The sequence below is a fragment of the Poecilia formosa genome, unplaced genomic scaffold (assembly GCF_000485575.1).
Source record: "Poecilia formosa unplaced genomic scaffold, Poecilia_formosa-5.1.2 Scaffold247, whole genome shotgun sequence".
Taxonomy (NCBI): Eukaryota; Metazoa; Chordata; class Actinopteri; order Cyprinodontiformes; family Poeciliidae; genus Poecilia; species Poecilia formosa.
The window spans coordinates 32008-51575 of NW_006800186.1; the positions used below are offsets into that span (position 1 = coordinate 32008).

The following is a 19568-nucleotide window of genomic DNA, read 5'->3' on the forward strand; positions in this document are numbered from 1 at the left end:
GTACACCTGGAACGCAGCATCAGTGTTCTGCTGCTAACGAGCCATCATTTGATCCAGCTTTGTTGAACTACTAACGTGCACGAGGACTGACTATGGACACCCATGACCGAATAACAAGAATGTGGTGTTCACCTTCAGCGGTAAGGGCAACAAAACACATTGGCAGAATGATTGAACACTCCAACTCAAACTGTATGGGGGAAAAAAGTTAATGAATCTACAAGCATAACGAATTCCTCACGGCTATTTGACCATATTATGCTAGTTTGACCCTCCTCCCCCAAAAAAACACAAACAAACTGTATTTGTCTTTAATCTACAAGAACTTTTTTGTATATTCGTGTTGACAGTGTCACTTTTTGATCCCACAGGTCGACCCTTTTCCCTCCACGTGAGCGGGAAGCCACTTCCTCCGTGCTCGTCATCACTATCAGCTGGACAAGCCACCGGCAAAGTGGTAACGAGCAGACCGAAAATGTTGAAAAGGGGGCTGTACCTCCACGCAGAATTAGCCAATCAGCATCACATCCGTCGATCGGATAAAGAGAAGCTCAACTTTTTTTCTTAACACTTATTAAGTTGTGTTTACCTTGTGTGTCCGCTCCCAGTCCAGCCAGCAGAAGGAAACCAAACGCAGGCGGCCGAGAGGAGTTCGATCTGCTCTCAAGGAGCCACCATGAGGCTGCTGGACGAGCGGATTTGGTTGCTGTTCAGGCGACACTTGCAGCAAACTCTCACCTACTGGAGCGTGTTCTTCAGCTTCGGCCTGTGCATCGCTTTCCTGGGGCCCACCATCCTGGACCTGCGGTGCCAGACCCAGACCACCTTGCAGCAGATCACCTGGGTCTTCTTCTCACAGCAGTTCTTTCTGCTCGTGGGTAGCACCGTGGGCGGACTGTTCAAGAAAACGTGAGAGAAATATGTTTTTAAAGGTTTAGTGGGGGAGCTTGTACGTTTGATCCTGCTATAGTCGTCATTGTTTTATCGTCATTACATTGACAGCTTATATTAAAGTGATTTTTTTTTTTTACATATAAATTAAAAATAACATTTAATTTAAAAAGTTGACTATCTTTAATATGATATCTGGCAAAAACATGTTACATACTACTACTAATAATAATAATAATAATAATAACAAAACTAAGAAATTAAATTTTTTAATTGCATAGATTATTCAAAAAGAGAATTAAAAGAGTATGCTTCATATTAGATGAAGCATACTAATTCTAACAGGGGTGGCCAGACAAGGCCAGTAAAAAATTTAGGGGAAAAAATATAAATGTATTTATTTGGATGTGATTGAATAAAATTACTCAATGTCTTTCTATGTCCTGAACATGATACTTTGGGGAGGTCAACATTTTTCAAGATGGCACCCCTTGGACCCCCTCCCCTTTACAGGTGCCTCTAAGATAAATTAAGTAAGTTTTAAGGCTTAGTGGGGGGGGGGAACTTTAAAACTTTAGTTTAGAAGTTTTGTCAAAATTCTGTCTGACAGTTCTTCTCATTTGACTGGCAAATGTCCAGCATTCAAATAACATCTGCTTGTCTCAGTACAATGTCCGAAATATGATGACACACACACACGTGAATTATAATGGATGTTTGTTGAGGAAATCCCTTTCTGAAGAAGAAAAAAAACCAAACAAACCAGAAATGGACAGTAAATAATTTCTCTGTGTTTGTGGTTTTAAAGGGAGGGACAGCAGCACCGGTCAGGAAATGGACACCAAGATGTCTGATGTTCGGTCATGTTGGCAGGAAGTGTTTTAAATCAAACAGTGGAGTACTTAGCTGCTTTCTTTGTAATCCATATCAAATAAAACAATAGAGTACATGAACAGTGAAAACAATATTTCAAGATAAAATGACTTAGCAATGCAGTTCAAATTCAGTTCAGAAATACTTTATCAATCTCAAAGTTGATCTGTCCAAAGTAAATCGTAGAGCTACCTGTTCTCCCTGCTCATGTTGGGTAACTAATCTACAAATATGTCCATTGGACAATTTCATTTTCCACACATTATAACCATAAGTAACATAAAGAGTTTTCAACATTTGTTTTTGCAAATTAAAATCTGAAAATTGTGGTTTGTTTAAGAATAACAAATTTTGCTGGTCAGCAAATTGTCCCAGAAGTTATTTGTCAGAAGTGATAAAATTGCTGTATTGAACATTTTCAAGTAATTTAATGCTAATGCAAGTTTGCCCTCTGACAAAGTTAAGCCAACTTAAAATGTTCACCTCAGTAGGACAGGAAGCTGTGTCGGTAGATGTTAGCTTTATGCTTAGCAGAACAAGACTGCTGCTCCTCTGTGGGATTTCCTTCTTTGAACCTGTAGGTTCTGCAGCCATTAAACAGTTCTGCTTGTTTGAATTAGTTTAATTTTGTAGTTTTAAGGACATCATTGCACCAGTCTCTAGTGGCTATTAATGTGATGATGTTCCAGGTTTGATGTGAAGATCACTGATGTTGAATATAATTTATCAGGAACAGCCTAAAGAGGAAAGGGGAACGTTGGCAGGGATGGCTGAGTACACAAGGTAAAGATTAAATAGAAGCAGCAGTGAGGCTGGAGGGCTGTGATAAGCTGACTAGGTAAATACAAGTTAGTGGAACATCAAGGTAACTTTACTGGAGCTGTACGAGGCTGTCCTGTTTAAACTGGGAGCACAGGGCGTCACGCTTTATCCCAGTAAGTCTGTAAAAACTAAAAAACTCCTGCATGAAAAGTTAGGGATGTTATAGAGCGGTTTGCACAGTTCATCCAGAAACTGTTCACGTTTTACTGTTCCAAGTTGCTTTAAATCAATCTCTTTCCTCAAAATTCAGTACGCCATGATGACAATGTGAAGACATTTTTGTGAGCTTTTGAGTTTGTGTGTATTCACAGCTTTGTAGAAATATTCAGATATGCAGCTCTGTTTTATTTTCGCTAAATGTTTATTGTGCTATTTGTGGATCTTCCTCCAACTGGATCACACTTACTGGGTGTGACATTCCCAGCTCTGACTTCTGACTTCTGATCACAGGGTGTTCTGTTACTTGGCAAATAAAACAATGAAAAGTCTGCAAAAGAAGGAAATATGAGGAGAAGTGTGTTGATCCTACAGTTATGAAGCTGAAAATCTGGTTACAAACTGGAGCTTGTTGCTAAGGGCTGGATGAATTTGTTTGCGTACAGTCTTGAAATGACTACCATTAAAAGTGAAATAATACTGTACTGTTTCACACCTTGACATTAATGAAGAAATGTATTCAGTTCTTTTTAGTAATAGTGTAAGAAAATACAATAAATCTAAATTGAATGCATGAAGATCCAGTATTCATATTACAATCACATTCAGGTTGGTATGATCTCAGTTTTAACACATTTGGTAAAAAGAAGTTCTGAAAAGAAGCTCAAGTCACTGATTTTTGCAGCAGTTCCCCTTACAGAGGAAGCACAGGAGACATAGTTGATGTGGCTTCATGTAGGAAATAAACCCAGTTAGAAAGAGAAACCTGACCAGTATTGCTATCCATGGGTTGAAAAACAGAACTCAAAGTTAACTCAGAACGCCAGCAGAATGCTTGTTAACATGTCGGCTTGTCTGTGTTCCTCCAGCCTGCTGTCCTCCCTGTCGGCCCTCTTCGCCTCGGCACTTGTCATCTCCCTGGTTTTTGCCATCATACCGCTGTGTCACCATGTGATCCTGCTGTCCGTCGCCATGGGAGTGGCGGGAGCCGCCATGGGCGTCATAGACACAATCGGGAACCTGCAGCTGGTGAGGCTCTACCAGAAGGACTCTGCCATCTTCCTGCAGGTCAGTCAGATTTGTTGGGCCACATCTGCCGAGTCATGAAAACACACTTTACACAGCTACTATGTATTTATTATGGCCGAAATAAATGTTATTAATACATTTTATATTATAATTATTATTTGCAATGCTACATCCAGTCAGGTCCCACTGTCAGCCTTTACTGAAGAACTGGAACCAAAGTCCAGAAAATGTCATCATCACTAATCGGAACAATCAGCAGCGTTTCCGTCATCTTGTTTGGTGTTTCCTTGTGTTGCATCCAATGGAACAACTCAGAATGTTTAAAAAAAATCTTAGGCAGCTTTATCTGACAAGAACCTTTTTGTCCACAAACTAAGCTTTTTAAGCTAAAAATGTAATAAAATAAAATTCCAATTCAAGGACACAAGCTTCTGATTTTCTATCAGTAGGCAACACTGACCTCAGACATGAGAGAGAAGAGATTAATGAAAGAACTCAACATGTTTTTCTTGCTGATAAGAGTTAGAAAGTTGAGTTATTTCAAAGACTCTGATGATAAACTGAGGTCATGGTCAATCTCCAATCTTTTTCTGTTTTTAATTAAGTGGAACCATGCCAGAAAAGTTGCTCTCTGTCAGAGAAATATTCCTCCTACCCGTTACTGTTGAACAGTAGGATGAATATTCACAGCCTGAGCTGTAATGAAAGGTTTTTTTTTAATTCTAGTTCTGCACCAGCACTGAGAGAGGCGTAACTCTGGAAACTTCAGGTTCAGCTGCTAGAGAGGGAAAGTTATTGACTTGCAGGTTTGTGACTTTTCAAACTGTAATCATAAAGTAATGCCAGGTTATTACTTTTAGAACGGGAGCACAATGAAACTGTAAAAGTCATTTTAATTATCTTCACTGCAAAGCACAAACTGTCTTATTGTGTAAAAATGGAACTTTATGGATCACAGTTGTGACTGGCTGGATTCATTGTTGGAGGCTTTAGTGATGAACGCAAACCTGAATGAAATGAAGACTTAGTTTGATTTTATTGAATGTGATTATAATTATTCAGTTAGATAAAGTGAAGATAGAATCAGAAAATGTTTTAACAGATATCCAAAAATACCTTTGCATGTTTTTAAAGTGCTTTTTTTCAGCTTCAGATAGATGTCTAAAAGTAGTTGAATGTTTTTCTATGACCAAAATTACATTAGAGACTTAAATAAATAATAATGATGATAATGTATTTTACCCATATAAAATGTTTGGAAGCTCATTTTTGCCATGGAAGAAAAAAAATAAAAGTCCAACAGAAAGCCATCATTATAAGAATAAAGGTAATATTTTCTACTTTCAAAGTCATAATTATGAAATATAAAGTCATAATTATAAGTTTCACAGTCATAATTATGAGATTCAAAGTTGCACTGTTTCTCCAGGAGGTTTGCTTCAGTATCTCATAATTATGATTTTAAAACTCAAAATTCTGACTTTATGCTGGGCTTTTATTTAATTTTAATTTTAATTTTATTTTTTTTATTTCATGGTGGAAATGGGCTTCCATAAAAATGAGTCTTTTCTTGTAAAAGTTCTGTCTCCTGGATAGAAAGAGTTCAGCTGTGAAGAGCTGCAGCTGAAAACCCTGAATGGGAAATCTGATCACATTTATCCTGGAAAGAGATGATGATGCTTTCTGGAATGTTGATTGTTTAAAGGAAGAGCGACGTTCTCTGTACTTTAAGTGTGCAGTTCTGGTAGGAAGAATGGATTTATAGATTCCTAAAACACAGATCCAGTCCAGTCATGAAACATTTTTGGAGATGTTTTGGTGGCATCTCAAAATCCACCAAACCCCCCAACATTCTCCCAAAAAGGTTTCTCCCCCTCCTGCCCTGCCATCTGGACACCAGTAGGCTGCTTCTTCTCAGATTTGAGAAGCAAGTCATTTAAATTTGTCCCCAAAAAAAAATTAAACCCATGTACCATTTTTCCTCCACTTCAGTTATGAACCACTTCACGTTGCCTCAGCCTTCATTCCTCCCATCAGGCTTTGCATTTCTTCATTGGCCTTGGAGCGTTGGTCAGCCCTCTGGTGGTTGACCCGTTCCTGGCGGAGAACAGCTGCGTCCTCTCAGCCAACTGGACTGCCAACTCATCCGGCTCGGACCTGGAACACCTCCGGAACACCCTGGCCGGACATGGCGCCCCGCTGCACAACGCCTCCCAGTACCCTCTGTACACGGAGGGCGTGGTCGTCACCAGGGTGTCATACGCTTTCTGGATCATGGCTGTTATCAACGTGAGTTCATGTTACATTTCATGCGTTTATATGTTTATAGACGTATTTTATTTTTTTGAATTTCTGCAGATGACTGTAGTACCACAGAAGAGATGATCATATAATACTATCAGGACATAATGACAATTTGAACAATTATGTAAAAAAAAATGATCTAAAAGTAACCTACAGCAGCTTTGGGTGGATAAAAAAAACCTTAAATAAATTTCTACTTCCAAATTAGAACAAAGTGTCTCCATAGATACAGAGAGAGAAGGAGGAAGTTCAGTTCTATCACTATAATGAACATCAGATCCCAGACTCTCTCTCTCAGCTTTCTAGCCAGACAGAGACTTGAAGGGGAGCGGCAAAAGCAAACGGCTGGATCAGCAGAGCTAGCTAACAAGTGATGTCATCCATGTTACCCGTGAGTCATCATGATAGTCATAAATGTTACTGTTGAACATTAGCTCTGCTGCCTGGATGTAGAGCTGTTAGCATGTCATGATGGTCATGAGACAGTCAGACAGCAACAGTCTTCAGTCAGAGGCTTTTCCAGATTCGTTGCAAGACTGACTGCTACTGAAGATCCTTCCTGCCTACAGCATCACCATTTACAACGACGTGAGGCTGAAGACGACATGAGGCTCACCAACATGCCGTTTCCCCAAATGAAGTCTTCTTGAATTGGAGCAGATGTCAGATTCCCTTCGGTTTAAACTAAACAAACATCTGCATGTCACAATCCAGCCGATTTTAACATCTTCTGTTTTACTTTAACTAGCTCAAGGCAGCTTAGCTTAGCTTATCTTAGCTTCTGCCACCCTTTGGGTTTATTTACTTTTTAACACAAAGGTATGACATCTTTCTACTGCAGGTAAGAGGAACTTCTTCTTCTTCTTTATTATTAAAACAGTTTAGTTTGGGAAACCATTAAAAGGAAAAAAAAAAAAGTGTGGTCATTTATTTTCCCAAATATGTAACAAAATGCTGTCCTGTCTCATAAGGCGTGCCGTATGATTTTGCAAGCTGCATGAATCTTTACAGCCCTGCAGATTAGAGACTTAACATACTGCAGCCTGAGTGCTTGATTCATACTGTAAGTCAATAAATTGCTCAAAGACAGAAATCAACATGGGATTATGAAAGAGCAGCAACATTTCCACTGTTTAACACAGGATTGGAGCTAAGCAGCCTGGAAGCAGCAGGATTCTTCTTCGTGTCTTTTCTCTCTGCAAAAACAGTCAGATTACAGTCAGTTTACTGAAGCACTGAACAGCAAAGTGGATTATTACATTAAGCATTTATTATAGCCTGGTTAGACTGGAAAACAACTCTGAGGAACACGGGACCACAATACTCAGCATTTGCTTCTTATCTCCACAGATTCACAGTAAGTTGTTACTGTACAAAAAATAAATAAATAAATGACCCAAGTAGGAATATAAATTACAGGTATACATTTTTGTCCTCCTTCAGAACTGTGACCAGTTTGGTCCGTCTGAACAGGATCTGAGGGGATGGACTCGACTTTTATGAGACGGAGCTCATGAGTGAAATCAGGTGACAGGAAGGAAGCGTTGCTCATCATCAGAGTAAACAGCTGTCTGTGTGTGTGCGTGTGTGTGTGTGTGTGTGTGTGTGCGCGCGCGCGTGTGCATGCAGCTCCCTGTCCCAGCAGCAGTTCTCGCATTGATGTTCCATGAGAGACTGGTGAGGTGCTGCCGGAGCAGCCCCCCTCTGATCACCAAGAAGCCTGACATCAGTTCCCACCCCACCAAGGAGCAACAGCAAGGTGACAGCTGTTTTTATGCAATATTAGAAATACACACAAATACAAGTAAACAAATGATTCCCGTTTTAAATAAGAAAATAATAATTTCATTCTTTCAGTAAACGCTTGATTAGTAATTGCAGCAAAGGTTGAATCTGTTGCTAAAAAAGATTCTTCTAAGATCAACATGTAAAAAGTTCACTTTTTTATCCAGGTGAAGCAAAAATCTGCCACATGAAGAGTTCTTGATAGAACATATTTACTGACAGTTTTTTTATTATCTTAAATGCAAAACATTTAGATTTCTTTGTACATTTATGAGTCAATTCCTGCTCTGGCTGTGGTGTCTTTTCAGTGAATGGTCTTTTTTTTACCTTAATTAACAATTGATTCCTAATTTAGTTGATGGTTATTTCAGTAATCGATTACTCATGATTAATCATTTCAGCCCTCGTGTGTTGGTGAAGACAACAGATCTTCTTCCTGTCTCTGCAGGACACGGAGGACTACTGGACTGCTGCAGGCCCAGCAACCTGCAGGGCCACCCCGCTACCTTCTTCATCATTCATGCCCTGGGCGGAGCCATCGTCTTCATCACTGATGGAATTATAGTGAGCGCAAACAGAAACGCATGTTTTCTGTTGCTGATGTTCTGAAGCTGCTCAGTTAAACCAAACTCTGCTGCAGTCACAGCTGCAGGTCCCTCTGTTCTTAGCAAAATCATACAAACCCCTCAGTTTTGATGGAGTGGTTTTTTTACCATCAGGTTTCAAATTTTCCCAGTGACTCTCATTTGGATTCTGGTCTGAACTTTGACTGGACCAGTCTTTTCATTTCTAACATTTTATATTTCCAAAAATAAGTAAACAAAACACGCACAAATTAAACTGGACATTGAAGTCCCTGTAAAGAAAATTGTCCTTCAAAAACAAGCACTCGACTGAAGCCTCTCCTGAAGGCAGTGTGGGAAAGAGGAGGAGCTTCTTAAAGAGACAGAGGCCCAATTTCAAGGCATCAAACTGCAAAGTCATGTTTTGATTCAGTCATGTTTGATACATACAGCATTTTTATAACAGCTGAAGGTAACATAGTTACATCACTAAACTGCACACAGTAACTGCATTTAATCATATTTTCAAATTTATTGGATTTTATCGAGGCTCTTGCTGAACAAATACCAGAGAGAAATATTAAAAATGACAGACATTACTGCCTTTTTTTTAACTGAATGAATAGGAATTTATCATGACAATAAATGAAAATTCTTCTAAGAAATTTATCATGATAAAGTGATATGATAAATGTCCACCTCAGCAAGGGAGTGGATTTTGTCTACTTAAAATTAGAACAGTTTCACTTTGTATCCCATGAAACCCGTTGAAGTGAATGGTTGTCAGGTGAGCCATCTGAAGGTGGGTGAAAACCTTAGAGCAGCCCAGCCTGGCTTCATTAATCCATGCTAACATTCCTGTATGCAGACACCAGCTCCTCCTCCAGCGGCTTTGCTTCACCTGCTGCTCTCATGGTTTCTCCTGCAGGGCTGCTACGCCGGCTTCGTCTACACCTACGCCGTCTCCCCCCCTCTGCTCATGGGCTACAAGGCAGCCGGCTGTCTGGACAGCGTGTTCTGGGCCTCCATCACGGCAGGAAGGCTGTGCTTCATCTTCTTCTCCTACCGATACGCAGCACCGGCTCTGCTCTCCGTTAGTCTGGTATGAGGCAGCTGCTGAAATGAGGTCCAGCAGAGGTCTGGCACGCTGCTTGGAGTCAAATTTTTGAAATGGGCGGGAATGTAAACGCCAGGATATAATGTGGGAGCTAAACTGTTTGCACAGTGTTGTTATGAAGACGCATGTCTGGCATTCTGATTCTATTGTCTTTTTCATACCTGCTCAAAAGGTGAAGCAGGCCCACAGTCCTACAGCGGCTGCTGCTGCTAGCAGCTATTAGAGCTGGAAATGTTGGTAACACTTTATTTGACTGGCTGTCAGACTGACATAACACTGTCATAAACATGATATAACATCTGTTATGAACATGAAGGAGTCTTCATGAATGTCTCACTGTTGTCATGAAGTGACATTCGGTAAATAATGACACTTTTAATGCAAAGTTGCTCCAGAAGTTGCATTGAAAGACCAATAAAAATGCTGACTTTGCATTAAAGTGTCATTATTTACCGAATGTCACTTCATGACAACAGTGAGACATTCATGAAGATGTCTTCGTGTTCATGACATGTTATGTCATGTTTAATGGTGTCATGTCAGCCTTATGCACACCCCATCAAATAAAGGGTTACCAAAATGTTCATATCAGAGATATGATACAGTTTCTAATTTCATAAAAGGCCATTCATTGTTGGGCTTTGTGCTGTTTTGTGGCGATAAAGTAAGTCCATGAGAGGCTGTGGGTCTGAGCTGAGCTCCATGCACCAGGACTGGAGTTAGCTTTCAGATTCAAACTGAGTCTGTAGACACTGAATATTCTCAGAAGAAGAACTTTTGATGAAAAGAACAAAAATAAAACAACCCATTCACCATTTGTAATACCTTGTGGGACCATTTTCCTGACGCATACTATGTTGTGGGGACCCACTGCTCCTTGTGGGGGCCGAAGCCTGGTCCCCACGAGGGGAAACGCTGCTTTTGGGTCAGGGGTCAGATTTAGGACTAAGGTGTGAATTGAGTTTTGGTTAGGGTTAGGATAAGGGTTAGGCTGTAGAAATGAATGGAAGTCAATGGAAAGTCCCCACAGACATAGTCATGCAAACGTGTGTGTGTGTGTGTGTGTGTGTGTGTGTGTGTGTCAGGTGGGCGTCATCCTGGTCCAGCTCCTGCTCCTGATCTTCTACTCCAGCCATGTGTTCCTGTTCATGGCCACCTGTGTTCTGGGCCTGTGCATCAGCAGCGTGTTCCCCTCCATGCTGGCCTTCACTGAAGACGTCCTGGACTACAAAGGTCACATAGTGCTCTGCCTTTCCATCACCTCATCTTATCTGTTGCTCCTGGTCTCCATGCCGACTTGTTTGTTATCTGTGCATCGAAGGCTCCGCCACAATCGTCCTGGTGACGAGCGCCAGCACAGGAGAGATGCTGCTGCAGCTGCTTGTGGGATCGGTGAGAATCATTCATGATTCTGATCACATGAAATGTTACAGAAAATATTTGTGAAGCCTTTCCTTTCCAGCTGCGCTCTGGATTAATTAGATTTGAAGCAATGCACGTAAACTGAAGTAGAAGGAAAATCATTTGGATGAACAAAAACATAAAACGTGCGGTTCTCTGACGCCGTGCTTTGTAGAGGCAGGTTTTGCTGCAGCTCCAGCTGTGAGTCTTTAAGTTTTGCACATCTGGATCTGGTTCAGCCAGCGTGGGTGGAGAGAGAGAGACGCTGAACGTTTTCAAGTCTCGCCACTAACTCTGTCCTGAACTCAGGTTGGAACTTTGACTGGACCGTTCCAACTCCACTCTAGCTCTGTATGCTCAGTGTGCTGATACCTCATCCGGTCACTATAAAAAAATTTCTGGAGAATAAACTGTCCTAGAAATTATTGTGATAAACGATCATTTTGGTGTATTGAAACCAGTTTTTAAGTAATGTATAGAAAATTGGATAATAAAGCATGTTTGCCCTCTCAAGGACCAATAAACTTCTACCTCCAGTTCATACTGGATAGAAGATATAGAAAATATCTTCTATCTGAAGATGGAAGATATTTTAAATATCCAAAATAAGACAACATCCAAAACCAATAAATGAAACGGAAATTAAAGCTCCACACAACAGAAATGGTAAATAAAATAGATTAGGAGGTTTCTGTAAACAAAACTCAGACTTAGTGATGCCTTTCTTTGTTTTTTGTTTTTGATAGACCTCTAACTAGGGACTGCTGGTTTCTGACAGTGGATCTTCCTTTTCCAATTTCAAAATTTTGTTGTTAAAAAAAACTAATTATGTTTGTTGTTTTTTTTAACATCATTTATTTAAAAAAACCCCATTGAAATCATTATTTAATTTAATAGATTAGATTAGTTAAGCTATGAGATGTAGCAGCAGTAAATGTTCTCTACCCTGTTGTCTAAACCTTACAGCTGATGTTTTAGGGTTGGAGCTCAGGATGTGTGTGTGTGTGTGTGTGTGTGTGTGTGTGTGTGTTGCTTTCTGTAGGTGATCCACAGTAAAGGCAGCTACTCCTTCCTGTTGTGTACGACCATAACGTCTTTCATCGGCTTCTGTCTGTTCCTGCTGCTCCTCTACGTCCACCGGGTTCACAGAAACCTTCAGACAGGTAGATCCACTCAAACACGATGCCGACGCCGCACTGCACATCCTCAGACACCAGCAAAGTAGTCCTGGGGCCAGAATAAGATTTTTTTTTTTTAAATATGAGAATAGAGTCCTAATATTAGTAGAATAAAGAGACAATATTACAAGAAAATTACAAAAAAAATGTTTTATTTTTTTAATGCAAGCAAAGCTGTAACAGTTAAAGACCTGAAGCTGGTCCAGTCAGTGATTCTGTCTTGGAAATTGACTCAGGTGTTTTTGTTTTTTTTGCAGTCGTCCTGCTATTGACAATTATCTGATGGTGATTTGTTAAAAGATTAAGAACTTATTTGTAAAGCCGATTCCAAAGTATAACTTCACAAGATGCTCAACGTTCCTCATTTAATTTTTTTTTTAATTATTTTTCCTGGAGGAATTTCCATAAAATGTCTCCTGCTATGCGACCTTATTCTGATATTATGACTTTACTTTCATATTATTACAACTTTGTTCTCATTTTCTCATGACTTGTTTTTTTGTGCTTTTGTTGACCTTACTGTCGTACAGCAGTACTCTTGTTTTATTCTCATGTCCTCTGATTTTATCACGGTCATTTGACTTTATTCTCATAATAAAGTCATAAACATTATGACTTTAATGCTATGACTTTACTGTTGAAACTTCTTAGCCTGTCTCTAAAACTTTGTGGTACTTCAGTGACAGAGATCAACATATGTAGCATCTGTTTTGCTCTGATCTCCAACCAGCTTGGAAGAGGCATTAAAAACTATAGGAGCCCCCCAGGGAGCAACGATGCATTCGTTTGAATCTAAGCGTCTAATTTTTGACTGAACTTCAGTTGCAAATGTTTGTCTTTCAGATTCGACTCCATGTCTGGACATGAAGGATGAGTCGAAGAGCGGAGGCTCCTGATGTCCAGACATCATGACAGCTGGACTGACTGCTTCAGTCTGAGGACGGTTTCTAACCTCAGGTTTCTGGGCTTGAGCCGGTGTGGCAGTCAGAGCTGTCGTTTCACTGTAACATGGTACAACAAACACTTTCAACAAACACGTCAAACTTGATCAAACTGCTTTATTTAAAACAGAGGGAATCAATTTTTCCTCTTGCTGCTAATATGATATTGTTCTGTTTTCTATTATGTTTTATCTTTTGATATTTAGCCTGGAGGAAAAATTAACATTTAAAACAGGAGTTGGTTTCATTTTTCAAGTGTTTATTGAGCAGAAATGTTTGTTCTTTTCTTCTGTGGTATAAAAAAACAGTATCAGGTTGATGAAGACCTGCTGTCTTTCATGAGAGCAACAGAAAAGTGTAACGGCTTTATTTCAGCCAGCTGACTGGCAGGGCACAGCAACAGGCACTGCTGGTTTCTTCTGACAGTGTTGTCCAAATCTTTTGTCACATTTGCCAAGATATAATAATAAAAAGAATCACTGAAAAAGTTTTTTTTTCTTCTACTAATCAATGAACAGAACTTCCAATATTTTAACTAAACAAATAATCGAATCAGATTTTCTTAAGAAATGCATAAATCACTGCAGATCCAAAACTTTGACAGAGTTTTGCATATTTGCATTGTTCTAGAACTGTCACTCAAGCTGAGGGGTTCAATCTTTGGACAATTATTCCCTCTGGTTCATCAACATTTATGATGTGTAACTATGGGAACGAGGAATTGTTTTATGTCTGAGCCAACAACTGTCTTCATCCAGGACATGTTGTGAAGAATGTTTTTTTTTTGTCGTTGGGTTTTGAGCTGTTTGCGTGTCATGAGACTTTCATACAGCAACTATCTTCAGTCAGAGGCCTCCTCGGCTTAGTCGTAAGACTGACTGCTACTGGAGATTTACATTAACCACTTTTAGAAGATGGCTGGAAGTACTAAAATATTTAATTTCCCTTTGGGATAAATGTTGTTGAATCAGAATATTGATGTAAATAGAAAAAAACTTTATTATAAGCATTAAGAAAATGATTTTGCGCCCTTTTTTAAAACTTGCTGTTTTGAGTCAACCTTTAAAAAAATAATGAAAAGCAGATTTGGGTGCGTCACTCAGCTTTTGAATTAAAGCCAGTGGATAAATGTTCCATTCACTGAAACTAGAGAATCCAAAAAGTGTTTAACAGATGAGTACTTTGTGTTTTAAGATTTTAATTTGTCGCTAATATTTTTGCATTATTTGAAATAATTTCCACCTGTATGAACTTTGACACCAATACTGTCATCTATCCAGCCAGAGGAAACTCTGGTCACTCCTGCATTTTGTCTCATTGAAAGGATTTTAATTCAGAGATAAATATGTTTTAAAAAAAACAATTATGAGTCTCATCATTGTGGCATCTGGAAATAGAAATAATTTAGGTAATTCTAACTCATCTAAGACAAGAGAAGTTTGTTCTGATTTCACTTCAGTTGGGGAGGAAAAAAATGTCTTTATTCAGTTTACGCAAACTTCTGATTTCAACTGGATCTCAATAACATGAACCAGATCTGGAGTTTAAAGAAACCACCGGGTTTCCAAAGACTGATTAGATTTACACACACATTAAACCTGGTGTCAGTTAGACATTTGTTTTATTGGTCTCTTGTACAGAATTCCTCTAGGCTTCTCGCACATCAATATGCCACTCAAGACAAGCAGCTTGTAAACATTTTGAATAAGCATCGAACTGGACAAAGCAAAGCAAAAACAGTCATTCTTTAAAAACGACTTTTTACATTTCAAGGAAAAGAATCAAGAGAGCAGATATGAAGAAAAAACTAAACTCCAAGATGACTGGAGGAGAAAAAAAGCTTTGGGATCATTTTATAGCCATTTCATAGTTTTTACTATTAAACTTACAGCAAAAAATGCTTATTCTATATATCTGTTCTATGGGTTGTAGACATTTTTATAAATATTTGTGCAAGTGCCTAATTACAAATTAGTCTTTTTTTTTCATACAAACTGTAAAACTTTAGATTTAGCTCCTTTTGTTCTTATAAAATACAAGTGCATAATGAAGTCCTCCCTTTACGGGGAAAAATACATTTCTTTAGTCATCAAAGGAAATCCTAGAAAAGTGACAGAATCCAATATGACAGGAACCCCCGACTCTTAAGTGCAAACGTCTGATCACAACATCTGCATGTACAATATCAACACAATATCAAAAAACAGTCAACATACAAAACAGACTTTGATTTTGTCCCAATAAGGCTTTGATTCCTAAAAAAAGAAAGGAAAAAAAAAATTAATTCCCCAAAAATTACACAAAATAAAACAAGGATACAAAAAAAAACATGCACAAAGAGGAATATTAAAAAGCAGACACTGATTTACAAAAATAGAAATTATTCTGAAAATTCTATTGCATTACAGGAAAATAAATGGAGGTTACAATGAGTTAAAGACAGGGTTTTTTTCTCCTTCTCTCTCTATATATATATATTTATCTATACACTTTCTGAGCAAACATTTAGAGGCAGGTTAAGAAGGAACATGGCCGCCGACGTGAAGCTGGTATTTTACATGCTGAGCGCGTCGGCTCATGTCGCTGTCTGTATGTACAGTAATGCATCCAGAATTACACCGCTGCTGAGTTTCCTCCAATTCTCTGGTTTGGTCGACATCTAAGATACGGCGTCTGAAATTTAAAATAAAATCAAATAAAATAAAAAGAGCTCCAAGTGTGAGAGAGCTTAGTGAGGCTGACCTTGGGCTTGGCTGCGGTAAGGCACCGTTTCCATCTGAGTGAGCGCGTGTCCTGCACCAACCCGTCTAACCCGTCCCTGGGTTAGAGTTCAACACTTTGGTTAAAAACAGAACACACCTCTGTGTTTTTTTTTCTTTAATCCAAGTACGGTGTAAACAAGCGCCACGCACGCTTTCAGTGTTAGATGGCATAGAGAGGCGGGGAGTACGTCTGGAGTCTGCATCAGACTTATGGCTTTAAAGTCAGGTAAAACGCGTGGAGTGGGAATCAGGTGGCTGATAGGCAGGCAGCAGGGAAATGTCCAGGCAGCGCTCTGGGTTAAAGAACCAAAACATCACCAGCCAATCAGACGGAGAGAGAACGACCCGGAACATCAGTACCCAATCAGAAGGAGAGAGTGATGCAGCTTTGTCACTCTCTTTCATTTCTGGTTGCAACGAGAGCTTGGATAGCGATTAATTGGATGAATTGGTTATTGAAATAATTGTAAGCTGATTTAGTAATCGATTAACCATTAAGCTCGAGTATACGGATCCACAAAAAGGAGTTTGCTGAAAGTACAACGGAGTCAGAGCAGCAATTAAGTCAAAACTGTACAAAAAAAATATATACAATTTGCATTTAAGATAAAAGAAAAGAGCCGTAAATGTTTTACCCAGAAATCCTAAAGTGGCAGTTTTAATTTCACCTCGTTCAGACTCTTAAAAATAGCACCTTTGCTACCCATTTATTAACTACACTGAAAAAAGGAGAAAGAATTGTTACATGAAATCGAATTAAGTTTGTCAAACATAATTTATTCACGCGTGTATAACATAACTTAGATTAATATATGTACTTGGGTAAACTTAATTTGATTAAGTCCATCTTTTTTAACTTGGATCAAATGTTTCACTTTTTCAGTGTGTTTGTCAAGTCAAGCAGAATCGCCTGAGATTTTTTTTACATGTTGATATTAAAAGTATTTTTAGTTGCAGATTCATCTTTTGTGACAAATGATCCAGCATTCACTAAAGAAATGCTCTTATATGCATTTATATATTATATATACTTCACATAGTTTAATTGTCAGAATAATCAATACATTTAATCGATAACTAAAATAATAGTTGCATCTTTGATGAAATTAATTGATAAAATTACCTATTAAGGAACTGTTAGAATATTATCGCTTTACTTCTTAAACTTAAATCAACTTTAATCTTTGATGTAATTTGACAATGTATCGTTAAAAAATAATCTGATTGAATTCATGTGGAGATCTTGAGATTAGAGGGGCCATATAAATAGTGGGCCACATTCGGCCCACGGGCCTCGAGTTTGACACCTTGGGTTTTAAGCATTAAAGCTGAGAAGCAACTTTAAGCTACAAACTGGCGTCCAAACACATGATGCCCTGCTGTTGGACATTTCTGTTTCATTTTAGTCAATTACAATAAAAAAAGAACAAAAAAACAGCAAATAAAATGTTTCCTGTGAGCGGTGGCTATTTAAATTTGGAGAATAAAACCTTAGGAAAATATATAAGGGAACAACTTTTCAGTAATATGTTTAGCTTTCCTATTTTCTGTTGAAAATATTGTCAGCAAACGGCTGACGATACATTTACATTTAAGTCACTTTTAACCCTTTCTTGCTTCCCACAGTAAGAACTTCCACACCGAAGAATGTTGCTAGTGAATGTTGTCTTGAGCAGACCTGATTCCGGCTGACTTATCGGTGCATTCCCAGCTCAGCAGCAGAAAGAGGTTATAATGTTTTGGCTGACTGTTGGGCAAGCAAAGGTATTGCTATTTGCGGTTAAAAATAACAAACAAAAAATAAGAGCCATCAACAGTCTTGGCTTTAATTCCATCCGTATTGTTTGGAGCTTTTTAAACTGGAAACAGAGGGAAGATGGCAGCATCTGCTGCCAAGAACGTAGAAGTTTACAGGACAGACTGAACGAACCTGGAGTTGTACAAATATGCATGTCACTAAGCAGATACTGAAGCAATAACCAAGTGCTAAATATTACATGTATGTAGGGATGTCCAGGGCTGAACTGGAATCAAACTTGTTCTAGAACAGTGCCACTGGTGGTGGCAGCAGGAGCTACACTAGCTCTCATTTCTTCTTCTACACTTTTGTTAATCCTTTTGGTTGAGGTGTTGCATTTTTATTCAATTAAGCTTGCTTTTTTTTTTTTTTTAACTTGTTGACAGCTAGAATGCGTAGCCATGGCAACAACGTATTGTTTTTCCAAATAGGAGCAACTGATTAGCATCGTAAAAGCTACAATAATTCCAAGCAGAGTTGAAGAGGAGGCTTCATGATGCAGAGCAGAGAGAGGAACAGGAAGTTCAAACCCTCTCTGCTCGGCTTGGTAACCATACGGACAGGCAGAGAGTTAAAGGGGAGCGGCCAAAGCAAATGAGGTGGATTAGCAGTGTTTGGTAACTACTGATGATGTCATCCAGGACATGTTACTGTGGAATATTGTCTTTGTCCCTGGATATTTAGCTGTTAGCATGTCATTACAGTCATAAGACTCCCATGCAACAACTATCTTTAGTCAGAGGATTTTCTAGATTTGTTGCAAGTCTGACTGCTACTGGAGATTCAACAAAATATGTTTTTAATTTGAAGTTAAACTAAATGCCTATAAGGTTCTTACTGGATCTATAAAGATGCAACAAACAACTGCTCAGGATTTCCACAAATAGCGAGCATCAAAAAGTTTTTATGGTATTCATTTTTTCACAAAATCATAGGGAGACATTTCAACCACAGAAATCCCTGCATCCATCTTATCCTTGCAAACAGTTGCCCTGACGTGTTTTTTTTTCCCTTCTCATTTCTAAACAATGTTTTAAAGGCCAGCTGGTGATAATAAAAAAGCTCACTCACTAACAAACGAGCCGCTTCCCTCTGTTTCCGTTCTCTGGTTTCCCTCCCCAACAAGCCGATGACACTAGTGATCCATGACAGAGAACTACGGCTGGATGGGTGCCCTCTGTGGCCAAAAATGCTGTATGGCTTCTCTTTCTTCCCTAAAGAAGGCAGAACAGGTCAACATGACCGTCAGGGTGTTCACATAAGTTTCATTAAAACAAACACACACAGTGGCTTGCATAAGTATTCACACTCCTCCCACTCTCTGAGATCCAATCCAAATGAAACGCACTGAATGTTGGGATTGTATCACAGAAAAAACTGTGAAAGGAATGTTAGAACATCTGCAAAGCACTGCAGAAGCATAACTTAAGGTTCAGTTTGGATTGTGGCCACAAGTCAGAATAAGACAGAAGGGTGGAGGTGGTGTGGGTCAGGTAGTGAGCAGCTGAGGCAGGCGTATGATCAGTTGGAGCAACAAACGACCAGAGTTGACTCAGGTCAGAAGAACCGGTCTGGCAGCAAAGCCACAGCTGGAATCCCATTAGGTGTGAAGCAGATTGTGTCCGGTGCGGTTACCATGGAAATTCCTCTCTCCTTTTCATCTGCTGTGATCCCAAAATAAGCCAGACAAAATGAATGCATCAGGATGGCGAACAGAAAAGGGTCCTGAGGGGGCGAATGCCACAAGACCAAGTGAACGCTTCGCCCTCATCGTCTGTCACACACGGGTCTGGGCCGTGTCTACGTTTTCTGGGGGTCTGGGGAAATGGGTCCGGGTGTGTTGGTCCCATCCAGGCTCTGGACTGGAATCTGGAACTGGGAGTTCAGGACTGACGGGAACTGCGACAGAAAAGTAAATGATGGTGTTCAGCTTTAGAGTACAGAGAAA

General features: G+C 39.3%; 2 protein-coding genes across 4 annotated transcripts in view; one reads left to right on the plus strand and one right to left on the minus strand.

The window, feature by feature from the left end:
• mfsd4aa (major facilitator superfamily domain containing 4Aa) lies at positions 1-17595 on the plus strand. The gene is made up of 12 exons (XM_007569823.2): positions 1-140; positions 372-457; positions 609-909; positions 3612-3810; positions 5809-6060; positions 7705-7834; positions 8309-8424; positions 9352-9525; positions 10626-10773; positions 10862-10932; positions 11984-12104; positions 12963-17595. Exons 3-12 carry the CDS (start codon positions 677-679, stop codon positions 13013-13015), a joined length of 1497 nt encoding a protein of 498 aa, XP_007569885.1. The 5' UTR covers positions 1-140; positions 372-457; positions 609-676; the 3' UTR covers positions 13016-17595.
• elk4 (ETS transcription factor ELK4) overlaps positions 15517-19568 on the minus strand; it is a 14831-nt gene continuing 10779 nt past the window's right edge. For 2 of the 3 annotated variants that reach the window (XM_007569825.2, XM_007569824.2), the window contains exon 6: positions 15517-19519. In XM_007569825.2, the coding sequence (XP_007569887.1) occupies positions 19421-19519 (99 nt within the window). In that variant the 3' untranslated portion in view covers positions 15517-19420. The remainder of the gene's footprint in view (positions 19520-19568) is intronic. The other variant, XR_477545.2, reaches the window with a different exon arrangement.

Bases quoted from the DNA above. Each gene is read 5' to 3' on its own strand.
- mfsd4aa (XM_007569823.2), top strand. From the start codon at position 677: ATGAGGCTGCTGGACGAGCGGATTTGGTTGCTGTTCAGGCGACACTTG. The intron at 7,835-8,308 runs GTGACAGCTGTT...CTGTCTCTGCAG, and splicing joins CACCAAGGAGCAACAGCAAG to GACACGGAGGACTACTGGAC. The intron at 10,774-10,861 runs GTCACATAGTGC...TGTGCATCGAAG, and splicing joins AGACGTCCTGGACTACAAAG to GCTCCGCCACAATCGTCCTG.